We start from the raw sequence: 22,419 nt of genomic DNA on the forward strand, positions 1-22,419 counted from the left end.
TGGTGAAGGACAGGGAAGCCTAGTGCACTGCAGTCCGTGGGGTCTGCAGACCCCATGGTGGGACATGACTTAGTAACTGAACAACAACTTTCGTGAAGGAAGAGGGTCAGGGTTTCTGCTCAGGGAGCTTTCTGTGGAGATCTAGCCCTCAAGGATCCACACAGTCCTCCTCTGCCTTGTACCATGCTAAGGCTCAACTCAAGTTCATAGTGGGTCATCCCGAGGGGAGTTGGGACAGCAAGAGGAGAACTCTTGAATCAGACAACATTTGAGTTCAAATCTTGGATCTGCTGTTTACCAGCTCTGTGACTTTGGGCAAGTTCTGTCTAACTTTTTAAAGGACCAGTTTCCTCTTCTTCAAAATAGGGATAATGTCAGATTTCTCTGCCTGGTTTTATTGACTATTGAATAAACTAATGTATGTAAAGGTTTTTTGCATAGTACCTGGAACATGATATGAGTAAAGAAGAATATAATAATTATTGGTTGCTCACAAAACACTTTCTGAGTCTATGTCTTGCCTCACAGGTTTGACTGAAATCCCTATAGATAATGACCACCAGGAAAAACAGATCTCCTCCTCTGCCCAACGCTTCCATCAGGTCCTGTTGGTCCTTCACCACATGGGAGGAGGTTTTGTGTCAACTGAACTTTCCCTTCTGCCACTAACCCACACTAGAATCAAAGATGCCAATTCTGGGACTTCTCTGGTAGTACAATAGATAGGAGTCCATCTGCCAATGCAAGAGACTCATGTTCGATCCCAGAGCCTGCCTGCCACAACTACTGAGCCAGTGTGCCTAGCGCCTGTGCTCCACAACAAGAGAAGCCACCACGAGAAGCCTGAGCACTGAACCTAGAAAGTAGCCTTTGCTCAGTGTAACTAGAGAAAGCCTGTGTGCAGCAATGAAGATCCAGTGCAGATAAATAAATAAATAAAAATGAAGCCAGCCCTGTCCTGGAGAGAGGTGTTCCCTTATAGGTTTTGAGGGAAAGTTATAATAAGAGTAGAGCAACATGCTTGCAGAGGGCAGTATTGCCACAGGGGTGCATGAGGGCACTGGCCTCTGGAAGGCAGTGGAGAAAGAATGCCAAGACGTAAGATGGGGGTGAGGTGCCGGGTAGGGGTGGGGGGGAAGAGGAACTATTACAGCCTGGAGCCATGGGACTTAAAGAGACCCATGCTGAAGACCGCCATTGTCCTGCCATGTCTTCAATCTGATGAAAACATAAATATATTAGGAGAGTGAAGTAGAAGAATTTACCTATCAAGGAATCACTTAACAGTTTGCACATTTTGTTTAGAAATATGGAGATGCAAAGTGATTTTGGAAGAATGGAGAAAGATTATCTCTGGAGAGAGGCTCTCTGGAGAACTTAAGAGTTTCATGGGGCAGGAGACTTACCAGGCTTTTGTACTTCCTAACTTTTGAAACCACATGAATATACTAGTTTGGTAAAGTAAAATTTAAATAATAAAAAAAGGAAAAGATCAAATTGATCAGCATATTCTAAGTCAATGCTCCTCATGAACTGGTTTTTCACTTGGAGATATTTTCACATTTTATTTAAATATGGACATCAGGATCACGACTAGTTAAAGAACAGACAGAGTGAAGTGGTATCGTTTCAGAGGTGCTGCAAGCAGCTCCATCAGCATCAACACTCCCTCCAGTTTCCCCACGACAGTCACACTGACCTGGATCCCCAGCAGTCCTCTTCTAAAATCCTGCTCCAGAAAAGCCAGGTGGTGTTCATGGCCACCACTCAGTGTCTGTGGCTCCAGAGACAAAATTCAGTTCTGGGAGGTCCCAGAGCTCCCCTTACTGCTCCCTACTAAGTCAACCCTTCCTTCAAATCCTGAGCACATACATATTTGTATGATAAATTTCCACTGGGGCTTAAATATAATCTAGCTCCTCAAGTCCTTTATTGGCACCTTGATAATTAATGAGTGTTTCAGCTCACAGAAGCTGTTAGAAGTTAATAGGACACGGTTTTGGAAGGAGAATGATGGGGGTCAGGACAATGTTAATGAAACTAAAAGTGGGGAGAATTTCCCTGGTGGTTCACTGGTTAAGAATTTGCCTTGCAGTGCAACGCAAGGGTTCAATCCCTGGTTGAGGAACCAAGATCCTACATGCCATTGAGCAGCTAAACCCATACAACTGCTAAAGCCCATGAGCTGCAACTAAGACCTAATGCAGGCAAATAAATAAATATTAAAAAAAAAAAAACTGTTAAAAGTGCAGAGAAGGCAATGGCACCCCACTCCAGTACTCTTGCCTGGAAAATCCCATGGGCAGTGAAGCCTGGTAGGCTGCAGTCCATGGGGTCGCTACCAGTCGGACATGACTGAGTGACTTCACTTTCACTTTTCACTTTCATGCATTGGAGAAGGAAATGGCAACCCACTCCAGTACTCTTGCCTGGAGAATCCCAGGGGTGGGGGAGCCTGGTTGGCTTCAGTTCGACACAACTGAAGCGACTTAGCAGCAGCAGCAGCAAAAGTGCAAGACCCAGCTTCAGCAGGGCCAGCTATACATTGACAGAGTGAAGTGGTAGAATTTAAAACAAAATGAGGTTCTCAGCACAGTTAATACAGAGCTAGCTGTGATTCTGTCCAGAAGAAAGAAAATCAGTGAAAGTAACTTAGAGGTATGGTATGTTACTGCCTGCAAAACTCTTCCCACTCTGTTGTCCAGTTAGAGCACGTGAGAATGTCGGGGGAGTGTGTAATTTCCTTGGTCCTGTCTTGCCGCAGCAAAGATTTGAAATGGAAGACCAGTGTTACAGCTCTGTTACAGCTCAGTTTTATTCGGCAAGCAAAGAAAAGTACACTCTCGAGTCTGATCCCAAAGAAGAGGCCTCAATCAGCCTTGGCTTCCACCTTTTATTTGTCTCCTCCCCTGCTGAACTAAAAAGCCTCTTGATGAAAGTGAAAGAGGAGAGTGAAAAAGTTGGCTTAAAGCTCAACATTCAGAAAACGAAGATCATGGCATCCGGTCCTGTCACTTCATGGGAAACAGATGGGGAAACAGTGGAAACAGTGTCAGACTTTATTTTGGGGGGCTCCAGAATCACTGCAGATGGTGACTGCAGCCATGAAATTAAAAGACGCTTACTCCTTGGAAGAAAAGTTTTGAGCAACCTAGATAGCATATTCGAAAGCAGAGACATTACTTTGCCAACTAAGGTCCGGCTAGTCAAGGCTATGGTTTTTCCAGTAGTCATGTATGGATGTGACAGTTAGACTGTGAAGAAAGCTGAGCGCTGACGAATTGATGCTTTTGAACTGTGGTGTTGGAGAAGACTCTTGAGAGTCCCTTGGACTGCAAGGAGATCCAACAAGTCCATTCTGAAGGAGATCAACCCTGGGATTTCTTTGGAAGGAATGATGCTAAAGCTGAAACTCCAGTACTTTGGCCACCTCTTGTGAAGAGTTGACTCATTGGAAAATACTCTGATGCTGGGAGGGATTGGGGGCAGGAGGAGAAGGGGACGACAGAGGATGAGATGGCTGGATAGCATCACTGACTCGATGGATGTGAATCTGAGTGAACTCCGGGAGTTGGTGATGGACAGGGAGGCCTGGCGTGCTGCGATTCATGGGGTCGCAAAGAGTCGGACAGGACTGAGCAAGGGAACTGAACTGCTGAGCCTGCCCTATGCAAATTAGGCTAGCCAAGAAGTGGGTGTGTTTGTTTCACCTGAACTTTTCACTCTGGTCCAGGGTTTTCTTTTGTTATGTTTTCGCAGGGTTTCCCCTTTCTGTGTCTTTCAGTCACAGCCATTTTGGACTCCTTTTTCCTACTCTTAACTACCCAACAAGAGGAAGCCTCCGGGACAGTCCCCTGTGATTGCTTCTTTTGATATTCACACAGGGTAGAGTTGTCTCCCATAGTGGACCAAGCCTCTGCCTCGGTCCTTCTCAGATCATTTGCACAAAGGAATCAAGCTACCAGCCATGCTGTGAGCTGTCTTTAGGGAGAGGCTCATGTGATGAGAAATTGAAGCCTGCCAACAGACATACAAATGAGCCTGGAAGCAGATCCAACTCCATTGAGCGTTCAGATGACTGCAGCCCTCACAACATCTTGATCACACTCTCATATAAGACTTTGGGTCAGAGCCACCCAACTAAGCTGCTCCTGAATTCTCTACTCTCAGAAAGGCGATGAGATAATAAAAGTTTGCTGTTATAAGCCTCTAACTTTTGGAGTAATTTGTTACATTGAAGCCAAGAGAAGTCAAGTGATTTGCCCAAGTTCTCATAGTAATTAGAAGCGCTAGGTCTTAAATTCCATTTTTAGAGCTCCTTCTACACAACCATCAACTTGCTCCACAAGTATTTCAATGACTTTATTATTAAATAAAATATTAAGGGTTGCTGGTCTTCAGAACATGTAAAAATGATGCTTTAAAGAAACAAAAGGTACATGAAAATAAACGTGCTTAATGTAGTCCCTTCTGCAACTGCCGAGTGCCCTAATATTCCCTGCTATTTATGTTGGGAACAGAGGCAGGTACCATAAAAAGAGGAAGTGTTATTCTGATCCCCAATTGGGGCTTGTTGCCAGAGTTTGGTCTTATCCTCTGCAGTGTATAATTTGTGATAAAATTGGCAAGAGAATGTATGCTTCAATAACTTGGCCGATTACATTAGGCAAATACAGAGCCTTAAAGAGTATTATTTATGATAAGAGCTGACCAAGGATTTTTACATTAAAAGAATGGGATTCAGGGAGCCCTAATGCATGTGAGACACCTGAACACAATAAAACCCAAAGGAGAAGCAAACAATGTTGGCATTCTTTTGGCTTTTATTCTTAGAAATAAAATGTGTCTTTCCTGTTCTTTATAGTCAGTGGGATTTTTTTTTTAATCCTAAGAAACCTCACTTGCTCATATACTCCTATATTTCTCAGGCTCGGAGATTCAAGATACCTATATGTGGACTCAGTGTCTCCAGAAAGGGTCAACTCAGAGTACTAAGGCTCTCCACAGGAAAAGAGAAGAACTTGACTTGGTGGGAAGTGGAAGAGTAAGTCAGGGAATCCGTCAGGCCAATAATATTTACAGAACGTCAGTGGACATGTTTTCTGAATCATGAATGACTATGACCATCCCTTGGTTTATTTTTTGGCTTCCAGTGGGGAAAGGAGAGAGAAAAGGAGTCCAAAGTAATCAGCAAGGTGGCATTATTCTCTAAGAGCTAGTCAAGCAGCTGACTCCAGGGCCAAGAAAGTTCTGTCCATTTATGAAATTTCAGGCCTATAATTGGAGGTGCAGTTCCTCCATAAGCAGAGTGTCAGATAAAGAATAATTTGTGTGTGTGGTTGCTGGAATTGTTTTAAATCATTCTGATGGCTCTCATTCCAGTGACTTCCCAGTACACTTAAAATAAAACCCAAACTCGTTGTGGAATCTACAAAGGCCTGGGTGGTCTGGATTCTGCCAACCTCATACAGCCTTTTCCCTATACTCTTCCCAGAATCATGGCCAGGTTTCAGCCATACTGGCTCCTTAAATCCTTTCGGTAACCTCAGTTAAGTCACTCTCCCAGGCAGTGGTATTTCCTGCTTCTCCTACTTTACTTGCCCCTTTCCCTCATAAGTCTGGTTCCTTCCTTCAGGTCTCTGGGCACCCAGTGTAAAGGAGACCACTCTTCTTCCCCTGGCCCCTGCCTTATCACCCTGATTCACTATTGGCCACTTAGCACTATCAGAAATCAATTCCGTATTTATTTAATGATAAAATAATATAATCTGACGACTTACTGGGCATATTCACATGCCAAGCACTATTCTAAGGATTTTCCTCATAGTAACTCAATTAATCCTGATAACAATCCATTATACACATTACAGTGAGGAAACCAGGACACAGACAGGTTAAGTTCTTTGCCTGAAGTGATACAACTAGTTGGTGATGGAGAGAATCACTCTGGGATTTGTTTCTTGGTTTATGTCTGTTCTCCCATTGGGCGGTAAGCACCAGGGGAGAAGGGCGTTTGCAGGTTTCGTTCACTGCTGTAACCCAGAACGCAGCATAGTGCCTGACACATAGTACGTCATTCTTTAATGAATGAATAAGATTTCACAGACCTAACTCTACTCCCAACCCTTGCTGTTACTGGGAGGTGTGTGCAGATGGTATACAATCCTCTATTAACTTTCATCAAGTCGTGAATCAAGTGATTTCTACTTCCAACAGACTCCAGGTACTCAAGGCAGTTCGAAGTATCAAAAAATCTCCTTGCCTGGGAACACTCGAGTTTTGAGATAGACGTGTCCTCCGCGTAACCACGCATGCTCTGCCCGCTCGGGGTCAAACCGGCTGTTGCAGGCTCTGCAAGCTTCAGTCCTGAGACTCGGTTTTGTTTGGTTTCAAAACGATTCTTGGTGGAAGCCACGCCCTCCTTGACATGTTGGCTTGAGGGCTTAGAGTTTTACAAAATTTCAAGATCCATGGGGGCTGGGGCTGGGCTGGGTTCTGGAGAGAAGACTCTAGAGCAGTAACCAAGAAATGTTTTAATAAGGTCCTTTCGGGCGCTCTCTTAGAGATGGGATTTATGTCTCTGAATTTGAAAATACACAAAAAAGGGGGGAAGGGGAGGTAAAAGCGGCGGGGGCAAATATTTTGTAAAATTTGTAATAAGAAAAAATAAAAGTTTATGATTTACACAAAAAGTGCATTATTTCCCAAGACTGATTTTTTCATCTGCAGTCAACTCTGCGGAGTGGGGCAGATTAGCTTTCCGGTAGCTGAACACCTCGAGCATGCCTTGCGCTCACACTCCCTGCAACAAGCTGGAGCCCGGGACTACGCAAAGGCTCCCCGAAACCGGCACCTGGAGCTTCCCTCAGTCCCTTTTGGGAATCCCAGAGGGGCCCGCAGTGAGCTAGCAGGGCCGGGCGTCCCCCAACACCTCGGCGGTCCAGACGCGGGGACTCTGCTGGCCTCTTTGAAAACCTTCCGGGCGCGAGTCGTGTGACACGCTCTCCTCTTCTCTTTCACTCCCCGAACCATCTTCTCCAAGCCAGAGTCTGCACATCGCCCTCTACCCGTTGGGCTGTCGCTCAGTCCGGGAGGCCTAGGAGAGGACAACTTCTGTCTACTAGAGAGGAGGGGTTGGGGGCTAGCAGGCGGGCAGAACACTGAGGCCAAGCAGTTGGGTCTAGGCTTGGGGGTCGTGACTTTCGTTCTAGGTCTACTAGGCTGCATCTGGAGTCCTGTCCCCTCAGCTCCAAGGCACGGAGATGCCTGTTAGAAAAGTTCAAGGCTGAACAGAAAGAAATTCTCCAGTGACTTCTTTGCGTTGGGCTGTGTGTGCACCCTGGACACTCAAAGATGAGTAACACGAAGCCACCACCTTGAGAAACTCAAAGTCTGGTGGACTGCACGGGGCTGTGACAGGGCTCCATATGAGACTGAGAAAGAGGGCGTGAGGTGGAAAGGGTGTGAGAGGGAGAACCTAGAAAGGGGTTTTAGCCCAGGTCGGGAATCAGAGAAGGCTCCTGGGGGGGAGTGAAACCTTATAAGAGACCCGAGATACGCAAAAGAGGCAAAAAACCAGGTGGAACGATCCCTAGAAAGGCACAGAGCCAAAGATAGGAAGGTTCTTTTTGAACCTTGCTGGGGAGCCAGGGGAAAGGGCAAGAAGTGGACTGGGTTTTGACTGCTGAGGGCTTTCCTTCCCTTCACGCGAATGACGAAGGTTCTCAGAGCGAACCCATGTTGCTCTGTGATCCAGACAACAGGCTTAGGCTGGCACGCGGCGTGCCTTGAGTAACTGCGCTGCGCAAGGACGCGCGTACTGAGGACGTGCGCGTGGATTCTCTAGGCAAAGGAGCAAGCAGAAACGGCACCTCCCGGGGAGGTCTTCAGCCCTGGAGTGGCGTTCGACCTTCTGCACTAACTCCAGACCGCGGATTAAGCAGGAGGCGCGTTTAGGTGACCTCTGTCCCAAGACCTGTTTTGGTGGTGACCAAAATTGCTGGTTCTCCCAGGGGCCACTTCTCCAGGACGTCTAACCCGGGATCTAAGCCTAGCAGGGAGGCAGAGATCAGAGGGACAAAGCAGCCAAGAAGGTAAAGGCATAGGCTGAGACAGCATCAGACCAGGCCGGGGGATCTGGGGAACTCTTGCTCCAGGCCCAACGCTAAGAACTCTTGAGTAAACCGGTGGCCAGCCAGCACTGTGCAAGGAGTATACGAGGGAGCGTTGTCCGCCTAAGAGACGCCGCGATGTGCGATGCTCCTCGATCCTGAGTTCCCTAGCAGCGCGAAGTTCAAGTCTCAAGGCCAAGATGAGTTGCAGGATGCTGTCTCCTGCCAGTCAGTGCAGCGTGACCCAGACAGCCTGGGGCTTCGAATTCTGGGTGGTCAGTGGCGCCCTGCCCACAATTGCCAGCCTGCCAGTGCACGCCGTTTTTAATAATCCGCTGCAGACTCTGGGATTTCGAGCTGAGCTCTCTCTGAGCGCAAGAAGTTTAAAGAGCAACGCGGACAAGAGGAGGAGGTGGAGATATGGGGACTGAAGGAGAGGGCGCACCTGCCCCAAGATGCCTCGGCGCAAAAGGACTGAGTTGGCCTGGAGGCTGGAAAGAGAGAAAGGGTCTACGATCCGGTGTCAGATCCCCTCCTTAAGCAGTTTTCAAGGTGTTGGTTTGCATTAACAGAAACCTCTAGGTGTGGTTTTGGTGTCCCCTGAGGGTTCCGGAGTGAGATTTGGAGGGAATCACTGGACTCTGTACCCCTCTGCAGATGTGAACGTTTCCGTTATTCCTTTGCCAAACCGTCGTGATCGTCCAGTGAGACTCAAATGGCCTGAGCCCTGGACCTCGGATCCCTGGCGGACTCAGCACAGCGGTCAGTCCGCAGGCTGGTCCAATCTGAGTTGGAGTTGTCTGTCCCTCTTGGAAGCCCTCCGGAGCTGGGGTGGAAAGGGCTTCTACTTGCTGGTACCTCAAGCTAAATGAAACCTCTTGAAGAGAAAACAGGGGTAGAGGGCAGGGTGAACGCCAGGGCTGGGGCTGAGAGAAGTGTGAAGAATGTGCACCTGCTAGCGAGCCCACGCGGAGGTGGTGCTCCCGGCGCGAGGTATACCCTCAGAGAAGCCAGGTCTCAAGCCAGAGCCTAAGTGAATCAAGAGTAGGCTTGAGAATCAGTCCTCCAGTGCAGTTTATTCGTATGGCAGGTTTCGATGGCTACAGTAGTCTAGTCGAGGGTCCCGCGTTTGGCTTAAGCATTATCTAATCCTCAGACGTGGGGTAGGAAAAAAAAAAGCAAGGTTTCAAATTCTGCACACTGACCATCACCGCTTCCTACTGGAGTCACTTTTGGCAAATCGCGTAGCCTTCTCAAACTCAGTTTCCTAATCTGTAAAATGGGCATAGCGTCCATCTCTCCGAAGAGCGCGCCAAGGATGAAAAGCGCCCGCATCTTTCTAATCATAGAAGGAGAAGCAAAGCCTTCCCCTCAAACTTGACAAACTACAATTCTAAAGAAAGAACCTCTCTCTCCCTGCCTCCTCGTTCTCTGCTTACCTCCCCCACCCCCAGCCGGCCTAAGCCCGCGGAGCCACGCGCCTTTCTGGTCCGTCCTCCCGAGAGAGGCTAGTGCAAAAGCCAATAAGCCTGGAACACACGCAGGTCCTGCTGGGCGTGGGACAATGGTTTCCATTTAATAAATATTTCCCCCAAGGGCATTTCAAATCGGGCAGGCAATTATTCAAAGGAAACAGGCGCGCAGTTTGGCTCCGCGGGTTATTTCGTCCTCTTTACCCATAGAATGCTCATCTGACGCAAGAAACGAGTCTCCCTTTTCCCTGGATGGGAAGAGGCGCCCCGGGACAAACCGACCCTGGGTGTGGATACAGCCTGACTCCGCTGTAGGGTCTCTGCTGAAACAGCAGAGGGGAAAATCACTCGCCCGCCGCGCCGGCCGACCTTCAGATTGCACTTCCCCCAGGTTTGGACAGATGTGGAGGGAAAGTTGGAGGTTTAAATACACTAAACAATAATAACACAAATAGGAATCGTGATGGAAATCCCATCCCTCTCCCCCTCCACGAAAGTGAAGAGCGGATCGCGGTGGTGCTCTTCGAGGCTTACCAACCAAGGTTTGAAAACTGCGCCGCCGGAGGCAAGGCCTTAGGGCATCGGCTTGGAACACACGGCTGAGCTCGCCCGGGTGCAGAATCCCGGGGCAGGGTGGAGGCGGAGCCGCACCGGCGTCCAGTGAGAACGCCGCCAAAGGACCGCCCAGGGCACTGCGCGAAAAGTTTATTTCGCTTTTTAACCTGAGTCTGATACATTCTTTTTCGCTTCCGAGGATCTTTGACGGGGCGGGGGCGGGGGGAGTGCTGTCCTTGCATTTCGTGGCAAGGCTGTCCTATTTATCAACACGCTCTCTCAGCTTGCTCCCTCTGCTGTCCCCTCCCCGAGTCTTTGTATTCGAAGCCCTATTTCTCCTTTGCACAACTGGGAAAGGAAATGGGCACGAAGAGTTTTATTTGTTGACACTGCCAGGAACAAGGTGGAATCCAAATCCGGCGTCCGGAATCGGCCGCTGGGTTCTCTGGCTCTCCGGGTCTCTCGCTCACACCTCTCCCCGCCCCCAGCAGTCACGCTCCCTCTTTCCTAGGCGGGCACGCCAGCAGGTGCGCCCCCTCGCCTTCTCTGCTGCTGATTGGCGCCCAGGTTGGGGAGTCGCCGCCCCGCGCTTATGTCAGAGTGCGTGCCGTCCGGGCCCACCTCGCCTTTGAACTTCGCCGCTTTTGGCTCGCGTTCACCAGCCTCCCCGCATTCTCAGCCAGGTGCTGCGCTAGGCGAGGCAGCTCCGGGAAAGCCACGGGCGGGGGGAGGGAAGCCACGGCCATAGACACAGGAGAGAAGAGGACCCGAGAAGGCGAAGGTGGAGAGGGAGAGAAGGAGGAGCTTCCTGCCCTCGCCAGCAAATTACCTGGCCACTTAATCCCAGAGACTCCCGTACTTGGGCCCCAGCCTGTGGCACCGACAGCCCCCCAGCCGGCCATCCTCTCCTCCCCCCGCCCTTTCTGACCCCGCTCGCCCCCCCGGGGCCTGCCTGGGTGCCGAGACTGGAATGATCAGCTGAACTTTGCGGGGTTAGCGCTTCTCTCTGGCTTCCCCTCTGCGGTGAGGAGGCGAGGGGAGCGCAGAGCCCCGGCTCAGGACGGACAGACAGGCAGACCGACCACCGCGTCCAGGCTCGCCTGCCGAGCCGCTGCACTCCCCATCCCAACCCGCCTAGCCTCCGGGACCATGTCCAAACCTTCAGACCACATCAAGCGACCCATGAATGCCTTCATGGTGTGGTCCCGAGGCCAGCGGCGCAAGATGGCCCAGGAAAACCCCAAGATGCACAACTCAGAGATCAGCAAACGCCTAGGTGCCGAGTGGAAGCTTCTGTCCGAGGCAGAGAAGCGGCCGTACATCGATGAGGCCAAGAGGCTACGCGCCCAGCACATGAAGGAGCACCCTGACTACAAGTACCGGCCGCGGCGCAAGCCCAAGAACCTGCTGAAGAAGGACAGGTATGTCTTCCCCCTGCCCTACCTGGGCGACACGGACCCGCTCAAGGCGGCCGGCCTGCCCGTGGGGGCCTCCGACGGCCTCCTGAGCGCGCCCGAGAAAGCCCGGGCCTTCTTGCCGCCCGCCTCGGCGCCCTACTCCCTGCTGGACCCCGCGCAGTTTAGCTCGAGCGCCATCCAGAAGATGGGTGAAGTGCCCCACACCTTGGCCACCGGCGCGCTGCCCTACGCGTCCACCCTGGGCTACCAGAACGGCGCTTTCGGCAGCCTCAGCTGCCCCAGCCAGCACACGCACACGCACCCGTCCCCCACCAACCCGGGCTACGTGGTGCCCTGTAACTGTACCGCCTGGTCTGCCTCCACCCTGCAGCCCCCCGTCGCCTACATCCTCTTCCCGGGCATGACCAAGACTGGCATAGACCCCTATTCGTCAGCCCACGCCACGGCCATGTAACCCCCATCCCGGCCTGCCAGACCTGGAGGGCGGCCTGGAAGCGGGGTCTGCACCCTGTTCTCTGCGCCTAGCCGGGGCCTGCAGATGCCCCCTACCCTACCCCAGACTCTGCCTCTCTCTCTTGCACGGGAATGGTAGGGGCGTCCCGCCGGACCCAAGGCGCAGACAGGTGCCAGAAACTTGTGAACGGTTATGACAGCTATACAGCTGCCCCTACCGCGACAGCCCCAAAACGAACCTCCAACTGTGCCCTCTTTGGACAAAAAAAAGTAGGCAGTTTTGCTTTATTTATGTCCCCTTCTCTTTACTCTGATGGGCTTTGGACTCCAGAACTCCCAGATCCTGGTATTATATCTAGAATATGCATATTTTTTTCTTTTGCACCCTGAAGAAATAGCTGTCTCTTGTGTTTTGCCATCAGACACAACTAGGTGCCATTCGCTCTTCATGTGTGGGGGGAAAGGCTTAAAAGTTTAAAACCACAGAAAGGAAAACATTTCTATTTAAAATCATGCTATGATAGTGTTTGCTTCTTTAAAAGGTATAACAAAAGGACCCACATGGTTATTTACTTTGTATAAAGCAGTGCTCCTAGAGACCTGTTTACTTTTAGACAGAATGTCAGGTTATAAAGTCAGGAAGTAGAAAGTGAACAAAAATTAAAAAATAAAAATAAAAACATCCTCAATGGTCATAAATGTTTTGACAATGTCTTGGAAATGTACCTAGAAGGATTTCACCTCCTTACTCTGTTCATTTGTTGAACAAAGATGTTTTGAATAAAGACAATCTGTCATTGCAAAAAGTAACCTTTGATGTGCATAAAATCTGAAGTGGAGAGGCAAGGTCTTTGGGGAGCTGGGTGGCTAGGAGGCGGAGTGTACACAGAGCGACTCCAGCAGTGGCGCTGGCAGCTGGCCTGCGTGGGCTGAGCCTGGCGGCCCTTGGGGTTGGGTGCCTAGGGGCCCAGAGTCTAGGGTTTGTCCCTATCGTGCCCTCTGTATCCACTTTTTGCCTTTAGAGGCTGGACAAAGTTATCCGCTCCTGGGACTTCACTCCTTCCTTGCATTTTTCACAAAGTGGTCAGACCACTTGGAGGAGCAAATGAACTAAGACAAAGGCCGACCTAGACTTCTGAAATTTGAGTGCATTTTCTTCTTTTAAACCAACTCCAAAGGAATGGAGAGAAGCACCAAATCTATAGGGAACCAGTTGCCCACAGAGCACCATGTCCTGTTGTGGGTGTTTAAGTTCAATGCCAGGGAAAGAGAAGTGGAATGGTTTTTTTGTTTGTTTGTTTTAAATAAGTTGTCTGAAAATGCTGTTACTAGGTCTTCTGCGGGTTGGGGGCTCGATACTGGTTTCTATGTTAAAATATAAACGTCTAAGGAACATTGAAAAACATGTGGTAGTTTCCCACTCTTGACTGTGGGAGACTTTTTGCTAAGACCCTGCAGATGTAAAGGGACAAGGCAGGCGATAGTGACACAGCTCCCACAAGGAATTTTTTTAAACATCATAAAAATTAAATAACTCATAGCCCTTTGTGTTTATTAAGGAAGGGAAATGGCCTTTTTCTTATCCCTGGTGGGTGAATGTAAGCTTGAAGATTACTCTGGTTTTCACAGGGAGAAAGGACCGTCTGATTCCTTCCAGAACTACTCTTTGGAACTTGTTCTCAAAATCGAAGGGTGCCTCTCTAATCCTTGTCTCCCCCCAGTCTCATCCCCACAGCCGAGCTCACCAGTATTTTTGAGGTCGGTTGCTTTTCTCGCTGGCTTTGATAAGGTGCGGGGTCGAAGCGGGGCGGGGCGAAGCGGGGGCGGGCAGCCTAGCGGCTGGGCTGCTTTCTGCTGCTGTTGAGGGATTTGTGCCCTGCCTCGGTTGTTTCCAAAGAGTCGATGGCTGCAAGTGCACTGAAACGTTGTCAACAGACACCAAAGCCGAAAACCACGGATTAGCATATTGTCCTCAAAACAATTAGGAGTGTTTGAGGTGTTATTTGGAGCCTATTCATCTGAGCCCCTTTGTCAAAGGGGGATTTTCATTATTAAAAAAAAAAAAAAAGTTAGCAGTTGTCCATCTGGCTGAGCTGAATAGCAAAGTGATCCGTGTTGTATATGCTTTTCTCATTAAGAGCTCTTTTGAGACCGATGTTAGAATTAAATGGTATAACACAATTAACATACACGGGCGCTGAATAGGAAGGGACGCCTATAAATAATAGATAGATAAATAAATGAGCGATCAGGCGTAGGTAAACAAAGGCGGACTGGGGGGACCGGGCGGGGGCCGGGGGGCGGGGGGAGGCCGGGCGGGCTGCGCCACGCTTACTTAGCATCACAAAACCCTCTTACAAATCGAGACAATTAGGAAGTGACTTGCCTCTGGTGGCCGTCGGGTCTGGGGGCTCCGAGCGCTTAGGGAAAGCCCCTCCTCCCGCCCCCTAGGAAGCCCTGGAGGCCCAGGGCGGAGGCTTCCCGGTTTCGCTATGATATAACCTCAACTGACAGTCCTGTCAACCGCTCTGATCTCCCTCATAGCTCAGTGTCCCTTAACATCTTCTAAGATGGAGCTTACAGGGGTCTGGGTGTCTCCCCGCAGAGCCCGGCGCACCAACAGCCTGGGTCCACAGAGAACCCCAGGCCGAGGAGGAACCCGGCGCCCCGCCCCGCCGGCCGGCCCAGCCGACTTCCAGGCGGGGTTAGGCTGGCAAGGGGCACCAGGTGGGTCAGAGTGTGGAAGGCTTCAGGCGGCGGCAGTTGGAAAACTGAAACCCGGGTTCCCGACTGAACCGGCCCTGGGGACTCGGAAGGGAGCTCCAGGAAAGTGGGGTGCGCCGTGGCTCCGAGGCGCAGCTGCGCCGGCTGCTGGGTCGCCGAGGCTTCTTTCCAGCCAGCAGGGAGCAGGGGACCCAGCGCAGGTCCTGAGACCTAAAGCCGCAGACCTAGCTCCGGCCGTTTCTGCCGATCACACCTCCTCTCCATTCCCGGCTGTTGGAAATACGCAGCTGTCTGCGCTCCTGGGGCCTGGTCCCAGCAGGGACCTGCCTGAGCTCTGCCTCCCGCGCCCCGCGGGCCGCCGAGCCTCCACCGAGGTGCGCGGCCGGGACTCGCCCCAACAAACCGCCCAAATCCTCCCCGTCAAGCCGTTGACGGGCCGATTACTGACTTTGAAGTCAGAGGCAGACAAAAAGAAATCCCCTGGGGGTGGCGGCGGGGGGTGGTGGGGGGAGCAGTCCCTGTCAAACCTGTTTGCTCACAACTGTCTCTTTCTTTCAAGAAAATCATTAAAGCAAACCTGTAGGGAGAGCAGTGCCCCGCCCGCTGGAGTCGAGGAGAGCCGCTTCTCCCGAGCGCGCGACGCGCAAAGAGCCACCAGGAGTTCTTTCGGGCAGACTGCTCGGTCGGGAGAATGAGCGCTCCCTCAGCGCGCCAGGCGCCCGAGACTCTGCAGGAGGCCACTCTATCGACCCCTGCGCGCCTCCCACGGCCCGAGAGCCCGGGACTTCTGCCCACCACCCGGGCCTCCTTCGGGCAGGCTCTGCAGGGCAGACCCGGGCCTCTTGCCTGCGGGTGCGATTGCTTCCAGGGAACAACCACAACAAAAAATGACCCAATAGAAGCTGCGCTTGCCCCCGCCTTTCCTCAACTGGGCTTTTTCTAGGAGCGCGGAAACTTGGCCAACAGACCGCTCCGGATGTCAGCGGGCCGCGCTGGCCCGGCAGAGGCAGAGTTGTTCGGCTGTTACATTTTCTTTCTTAAACCTTGGCAGCCGTTTCGCTCAGCGACACACTGGCCACATTCTTCTGGGTTGGATTCCCTCCGCCCCTGGCTTCTTCTGGAGACCCTTTGCAGCTTTTTCTTGCCTTTCCCCAGTTTTGGATCCTACTCCAAACCCCTTTGATACCCTTCCAGTTTCTTTTTTAATATCAATTTCCTTAGAACTGCTAACTTCATTGATGGGAAAGATAGGCTACTTAAGAGTAAGTCGTTCTGAGGTGGTAGTGGCTGGGTTCTGAGACACCTTAACATTTACATTTTAAAACACGATCTAGATAACCTCCGGGAATCTCTCCAGTCATCTAAAGCGGGGTGATATTTCAGACAGGGTAGGGCCTAGAGGACTTTCATTGCATCACAACATCCAGAGAACCCTCTCTAGCGCGGGCAGCTTCTTTGGAGAGATCCCAGACTGCCAAGGCCCGGGAAACTTGGAGAGCGGTGGCGCCAGGACTGCCCTGGAAGACTCGTTTTTTTTTTTTTTTTTTTTTTGTTTGTTTGTTTGTTTTGTTTTTCCGGCTCCTCCCAAGCTCAGGCCTTGCCACCATTGTTCAAGCGGACAATGAATTTCAAGTCATTTGAATTTGAATATCTGGTAACTCACAAGATTCCTGTTAAGAACTCTCATCTATTTACTGGGCTCACTGTACCTGTGTATAAAGTGTTAAAAGAGGAAGACAGAGGCAGAAGGGGCCCATTAGATTTGGGTTCAGGAGACGCTGGGGCCGGTGCTTCGTGCCTCCGCCGAGGGGCGCGCGCTCCTAGGCTGTGACTCTGCCCTGGCCTCAGAGAACTCGCAGACCCAGGAGCACTGCTTGGGCTGATTTCTTTCTTGGCGCTATGGGATGAGACTTGTCCTGGAGCCAGAAACGCTAGCTCAGGGCCGCCACAAAGTAATGAAGATACAGCGTTAAGTTGGGGGAGGGTGTGGGCCGCTAGAAATCCTGGGGCGTCCACAACACAGATCGCACCCCGAGACTTGCGGTCGCCTTGCCTGAATCTCGGCTCTGTACGCGCCTGGGGCCGGCAGCTTGGTAGTGTCCGCCATGGCACTGGGAGGAGACTGAAGGAGAGAAGAGGGAGCTTCGACACCCCCTTCTCGTCCAGCCCCCTGATCTGCGTCCAGCTGAGCGTTACTCGTGAACTCCTCGCCTGTCCCTGGGGCCTGGGTGTGACTTGTGCTCTCGGAAAGGGGAAGAGCCCCAAGCCCGGGACGTTCTTGGGCAGCCTCCCTAGATTCTCCGCCCTCTCTGCTCATATCTCTGCCCTGGGCATCCTCTCTGACCCCTCAAAGGCCCCAAGAATTTGGTACGAGTTGGAAAAGGGAGCAGGTGCCTAGGCCGGATAGAGACCGAAAGGAGTCCACGAGCTTTCTCTCTGCTGCCAAGTGGAGGAGTTGCGCTACTCTGGCAGCTGGTGGCCGTTTCCAAACTTTTTTACTCTTGAGCTGGGAGAAGCAATGCTTTCGGGATCCCCGCCTTCGAGGCAGGCACTGAAGGGACTTCGGAAAACTGCCTGGAACTGGGAGGAGACCCCACGGACGCGTGCTGGACGATCCACTTGAGTGCGGGTCCTCCTTGCACCTCCAGGCCTTGGCGCCACCCGCCGCTCCCTGCCTCTCCAGGGTATTTCAGGGTCCGGCCGCACCTCGGAGCCCGGAGGCTCTGCGGGCACTAATAGGCGATGATGAGGGGAGGTGGTTGTGAGGCGCGTGCCGGGTGCCGCGGGAGAGCTGGCGCGGCGCACCCTCCTAGCTGGCGGAGGGCGGAGATCCCGGAGTCCGTAGTATCGCTTAGCTGCTCCCGACTTCCTGCAGCCGGGCCAAGCCCCCGCGGGCTCTCCGGGCGCCCCGCCCGAGGACCGAGGGAGGAGGGAGAGGAGAGGGAGGGAGCCGGCGGCCGAGGCGCACGCCTCCAGTCCACGTTAGCCCGGCACCCCCCGTGGCGCGGCGAGTCAATGGGATTTGCACACTCGAGGTGTAACAGCATTACTGCATTAATTACCATTTCCATTTCACGTCCAGATTGTTTACTTATCTGCGGGAAACATATGTCGGGAGAAGTTCACATTCCGGATTCTGCTCCGCTGCCCAAGGTGCAATTCCGGGGAGGCGGCGAGGGGGAGGGGAGGGCTTCAGATTTTTTATTACACCCTCTAGCCTTATCTGCCGCTGTAAATTATGAGGATCCTCCATTGAGCGGCATATGGAGATTATATACTTTTTTGAATATCGTTTCCCAAAGCCTGCAGATTTTCACTTTGAAATGAAACAATCCTCCGCCGGCTCCCCCGGGGCCTGGAGCCTGCTGCGCTCCTCTGCGCGACCCGGGGGACCCTTTTTGCTGGAACAGGCTCGCACCCATGTCCCCAGTGCCGCGGCCAGCGCCTAGTGGAGCCCTGTTTCCAGAATCTGAAATAATTTCACTAGGAAAACCTATTCGTAGGAGGTGTTCAAGAACCCACGGGGCGCTCTGCTCTGTTTTCTGCACCTCAACCCCGGACTTCTGCGTAGTTTGCAGCTTTTTCATTTCGGATACCCGCGTAGACGCGAGCCCACTTCTGCCCTCTTCCTACGCTGGGCGGCTCCATCCCCGAGGCGAGGGTCGAGGTGTCCACGCCGGCCCACTGCCGCCTCCCCTGCGCTCGAGCATTTCAAAGGTTCCCCAGGGCTTTGGTCTTGGGACAATCCCGGCTTGAGACCGCTTCTTGTAAACCCTGAACTGAAATCCTGCGTGGAAGGCAACTGCTTCCCAATCCCGGGAGAAGCAGGACGGACCAGAGCAGAGCAACCGAATCCCATCTTTCTTATCTCCTCGAGACTCCTTTCAGGCTGAGATCAGAGAGGGAGGGGAAAGAAAGAGAGAATCATTGTTCTTCTTCTTTTTTTAATTTAATATACCAAGCCACCCGTTCAGGTCATTTATATGCTTAATTTAGTGATAAAAGTCAATAAGCGCAATCACAGGATTCTCCCCTCTTTCAGTTTCTTTTGACCATATTTTTTTTCACAGTAATTGGAAAACCAGTAAAACGTATATGCCCCTGATTTCCACCCCCTTCCTTGTTCAATGCTTTGTCTGCAATGCAATTATAAGAAATGTGCTTTTGTAATTTGTTTGGTTTTTCTTTAGAACATAAGGGGAAAAAGATACCTTTTATGCGATTATTTTTTATCTTGTTTGGATTCGATTTGCAGAATTACACATATCCCGTTTATAGACACCCACTTTCAAAAACAAAATCAGAAATTTCCTTGATTTTTATGATTCTAAATATCCCTTGGGAAGCCTATTGTGATGGTATAGCAGAAACAATTAAATGGACCAAAGCAATGCAATTAAGGGAGAGAAAAAATAAGCCCGCCGGTAGAATGTGGAAATAAACAGGTTCTTTTCCACTAAGTATTGTTTTGGGATTTCTAATTTTTTCTTCGAGACTTCTAAGAAAATTGTGAGGTGTCACTTCTCTCTTCTGGGTCTATCTGTAATTGAATCTAGGTCACTATTCTAAAGCAAGAAAAGTCTGCTTCCCACTTTCTTACATCAGGCTGAAATTTGGGGAGGGACAAGGGTCTCGCAATTTCATTTAAAATGTAATGGTGGATGAACTGATAAGCAAATAGGGAAAAAGGAGTCTGCTTAAAAGAGAAAAAAGGGAGGGGGCATGGTTTTAATATGCTCCAGATGGGGGGAAAATGATTTACATGAGAGTTTATTTCCTCTTCGCTGATATGAAAGAATTACAGATACAAAACCCACTGATCTATAGAATGAAAAAAGAAAAGAAATGTTATTTTCCTGTAAAGGTGTCAGTTCATTTATATTCATTTAACCATCCATCCATCAATTCACTTTCTCACTCCGTGCACATTCTCTCTGGCTCTGTTAAATCTTCCCCCATCATACAGTTTGCTAGAATATGCAATGAAGTTTTCTTTCTTTAAAATAATGTGAGAGTGAGATGAAATAGGTAAAGCTAGGTAAAGAGGGAAGGTTTTGTTGTTGTTTGCAAATATCCCTGACAATTTAACATTATGATTTTAGGGCAAAATTTTAACCATAGTCACCTTTCATTGTTGCTGCAGTTTGAGCCTGAAAGATTATATGCAGAGAATATGCGATTATTTTTTCATAAAATATTCATACAGTAGAAAGACGTTTACTAGTTGAAAACCTTTGTGTAACATAGAAATGTACCAAAAGATGAATTCTTATGTAGAGTCAGATTTTGGGTCAATAATGCATTGTTTTATTAAAAGGGTTGTTATGGACATGAGCAAGTTCACGTTTCCCTGAAGATTTCCTGCTTGGTCAAGGTATGAGCAGCACAAAATCTTCTGTGTTGAGAGTTGCAAGGTCTAAACACCTGTGTAGCAAAATTTGCATATATCAAGAAAGAAATGAGAGGTGCTGTCATTTGGGGGCTTCCAAGGGGAGACAATTACTTAAGAATAGGTATTACTTTTCTTGAAATAAAAGATGATGATAGATGATTTTCACCCAAATAAAGGGGTAGTATAGTATCACTTCCAGTTTAAAGGCACCCAAATGGATGATTGGAGACCTAAGCAAGGACAAGATCAACTGTCGACATCTGATGATGGTTTTCACAGTTAAGAAAAACAGTAAATGCATTCCCATAGAAGTTTCTCTACCCTGAAGACTAATTCTTTCATTCTCCCCTCCCCTTTCTCATTCTTCCTCCTCCTACTTATGTTTAGTTTTCCTTTTTAAAATGTGAACACTGCTGTCAGATCAGATATTTCCTTCATAGGTCTTCATAAATTATCAGCATCATTTTTCATCAGGCCGGTTTCTTCCCAGTCTCACATCCTTCTGCTATGGTAATACATTTACTTTCCCATCTAATTTTTAATCAAACCAACTGAATATGGGGCAAAAGGAGTAACAGCTTGGCCAGAAGTTGAGATATTTCAAGTGTGTTTCTTACCGGAAACTCCATAGATTCACTTGAAGTGAGTGCTTATAAGTTAGCTGGATGAGATGACACTTTTAAGGCATTTAAAATGTTCTCCTTATCATTGTCTTTTACATCCTGGGTTTTCCCGACTGTTTGCAATACTTATACCTAATAAGAAGGATCGATTTTCTTTGAATTCTCTTTAAGAAGGAAATTGACAAGAGAAAACTGAAGTCATCTATAGCTGAACTTTGTCCAAATACACTCTTAGTTTACAATGAGCCATTTATATATGAATATAAATATGCTACAGTCTGAGTTAAAGTGAGCACAAACAAGTTGTAAATACAAACAACTTACTATCTGCTGTTGTGACAGCTCTAGCTGTCTCTTGGGTTCAAATCCACCTTGTTACCACTGGCTTGGTGAAATTCAAAGTGTATTACACACCTCACTGTAGCAGCCTTCACAGCTAATTTGTTAGGTGGAGAGGATTGTCATCAGATGCAGGTCAATCTACTGTCGTATTAACAACCTTCACTCCCTTTGCAGATGGTCGAAGTTGCTCCAACAACTTAAAATGTGTTTTAAACAATAATAAAATGTGTGTCTTGAAAACACATTTGATAGTAAACAGGTTAAATGAGTGATCATGGCAGTAGGCTTGGATTTTTTTATTTTAGGAAATGTCATCAGCAAATCTGAAGCCACGCCTGTCATTAGTTCTCTCTATGTCCTAGTCCCATCCGTCTGCAGATGGTCTCTTGTGGAGTTCTCCTGGGACACTAAGACTGCTGGCCTCTTCGGGGGCTGCCTCTTGCTCTCCCATACCAGCTCTCAGAGGACATCCTACAGGGACATTTTATTTTTACCTTCTTTTTTTTTCTTCTTCTTTTAACGGGAACAAAAATTCGGTTATCTCCACTGTCCACCTTTGTGCGATGTGATGGGCTTCTGAGTCATCAAACCCACTGAAAGAAGGAGCCCTCATCCCCTTAGGAGGCAATCTGGAGGAAAACAGGTAAATTGGTTCAAGACAAACTGTGGCCAAAAAGAAAATTACCATTATAATTTCACTCTTCTTAGTTGGGGAGGGCTCAAACATAGGACAAAGTCTGAAAAAAAAATTTTGGATTGACACCAAAAGGGATTTGTATTAATTTCTGTCTTTTGGTCATCCTCTGGATATCCAAGCAGCATTCTTTAGTTAATAAGGTAGGGAAAGGCCTTGATCCATGAATGCACTTGTCAACCCCTATGGTTCAAATTCCTTACTTTCCTAAATGGGCAGCTAGTCACCATGACCCAGGGCAATCCAGAGCCCTTAAGTGACAGTTCCACAAAACTGTCAGTAAAACAGGATGGGAATGGAAAGATGGAGGGAGTGCCATACGACTGCCAGTGAATCACCAAATTCCAAATAATGGGGTTCTGGGCACCTGCTGATGGTATCATAGAGAAGGAAATGGCAGCCCACTCCAGTACTCTTGGCTGAAAAATCCAAGGACAGGGGAGCCTAGTGGGCTATAGTCCATGGAGTTGCTAAAGAATCAGACATAACTTAGTGAGTAAACAGCTAACAACAACAAACCGATGGTATCAATTCACTCTTACACTCTTTCCCTCAATGATGGCCAGCAGCAGCAAAAGTTCTGACTGTCTTCCTAGGAGAAATCCCTGGTACTGAAAGACATAAACCTGGAGAAT

General features: G+C 49.5%; 1 protein-coding gene across 1 annotated transcript; it reads left to right on the forward strand.

The window, feature by feature from the left end:
- Window positions 1-11,287: 11,287 nt before the first annotated feature.
- On the forward strand, window positions 11,288-12,010 carry SOX14 (SRY-box transcription factor 14). Its single transcript, XM_040233309.1, has one exon. The coding sequence runs from the start codon at window positions 11,288-11,290 to the stop codon at window positions 12,008-12,010; it is 723 nt and encodes a 240-aa protein (XP_040089243.1).
- The last annotated feature ends 10,409 nt before the right edge of the window (window positions 12,011-22,419 follow it).

Source organism: Oryx dammah, unplaced genomic scaffold (genome assembly GCF_014754425.2).
Source record: "Oryx dammah isolate SB20612 unplaced genomic scaffold, SCBI_Odam_1.1 HiC_scaffold_2, whole genome shotgun sequence".
In the NCBI taxonomy this organism is placed as follows: domain Eukaryota; kingdom Metazoa; phylum Chordata; class Mammalia; order Artiodactyla; family Bovidae; genus Oryx; species Oryx dammah.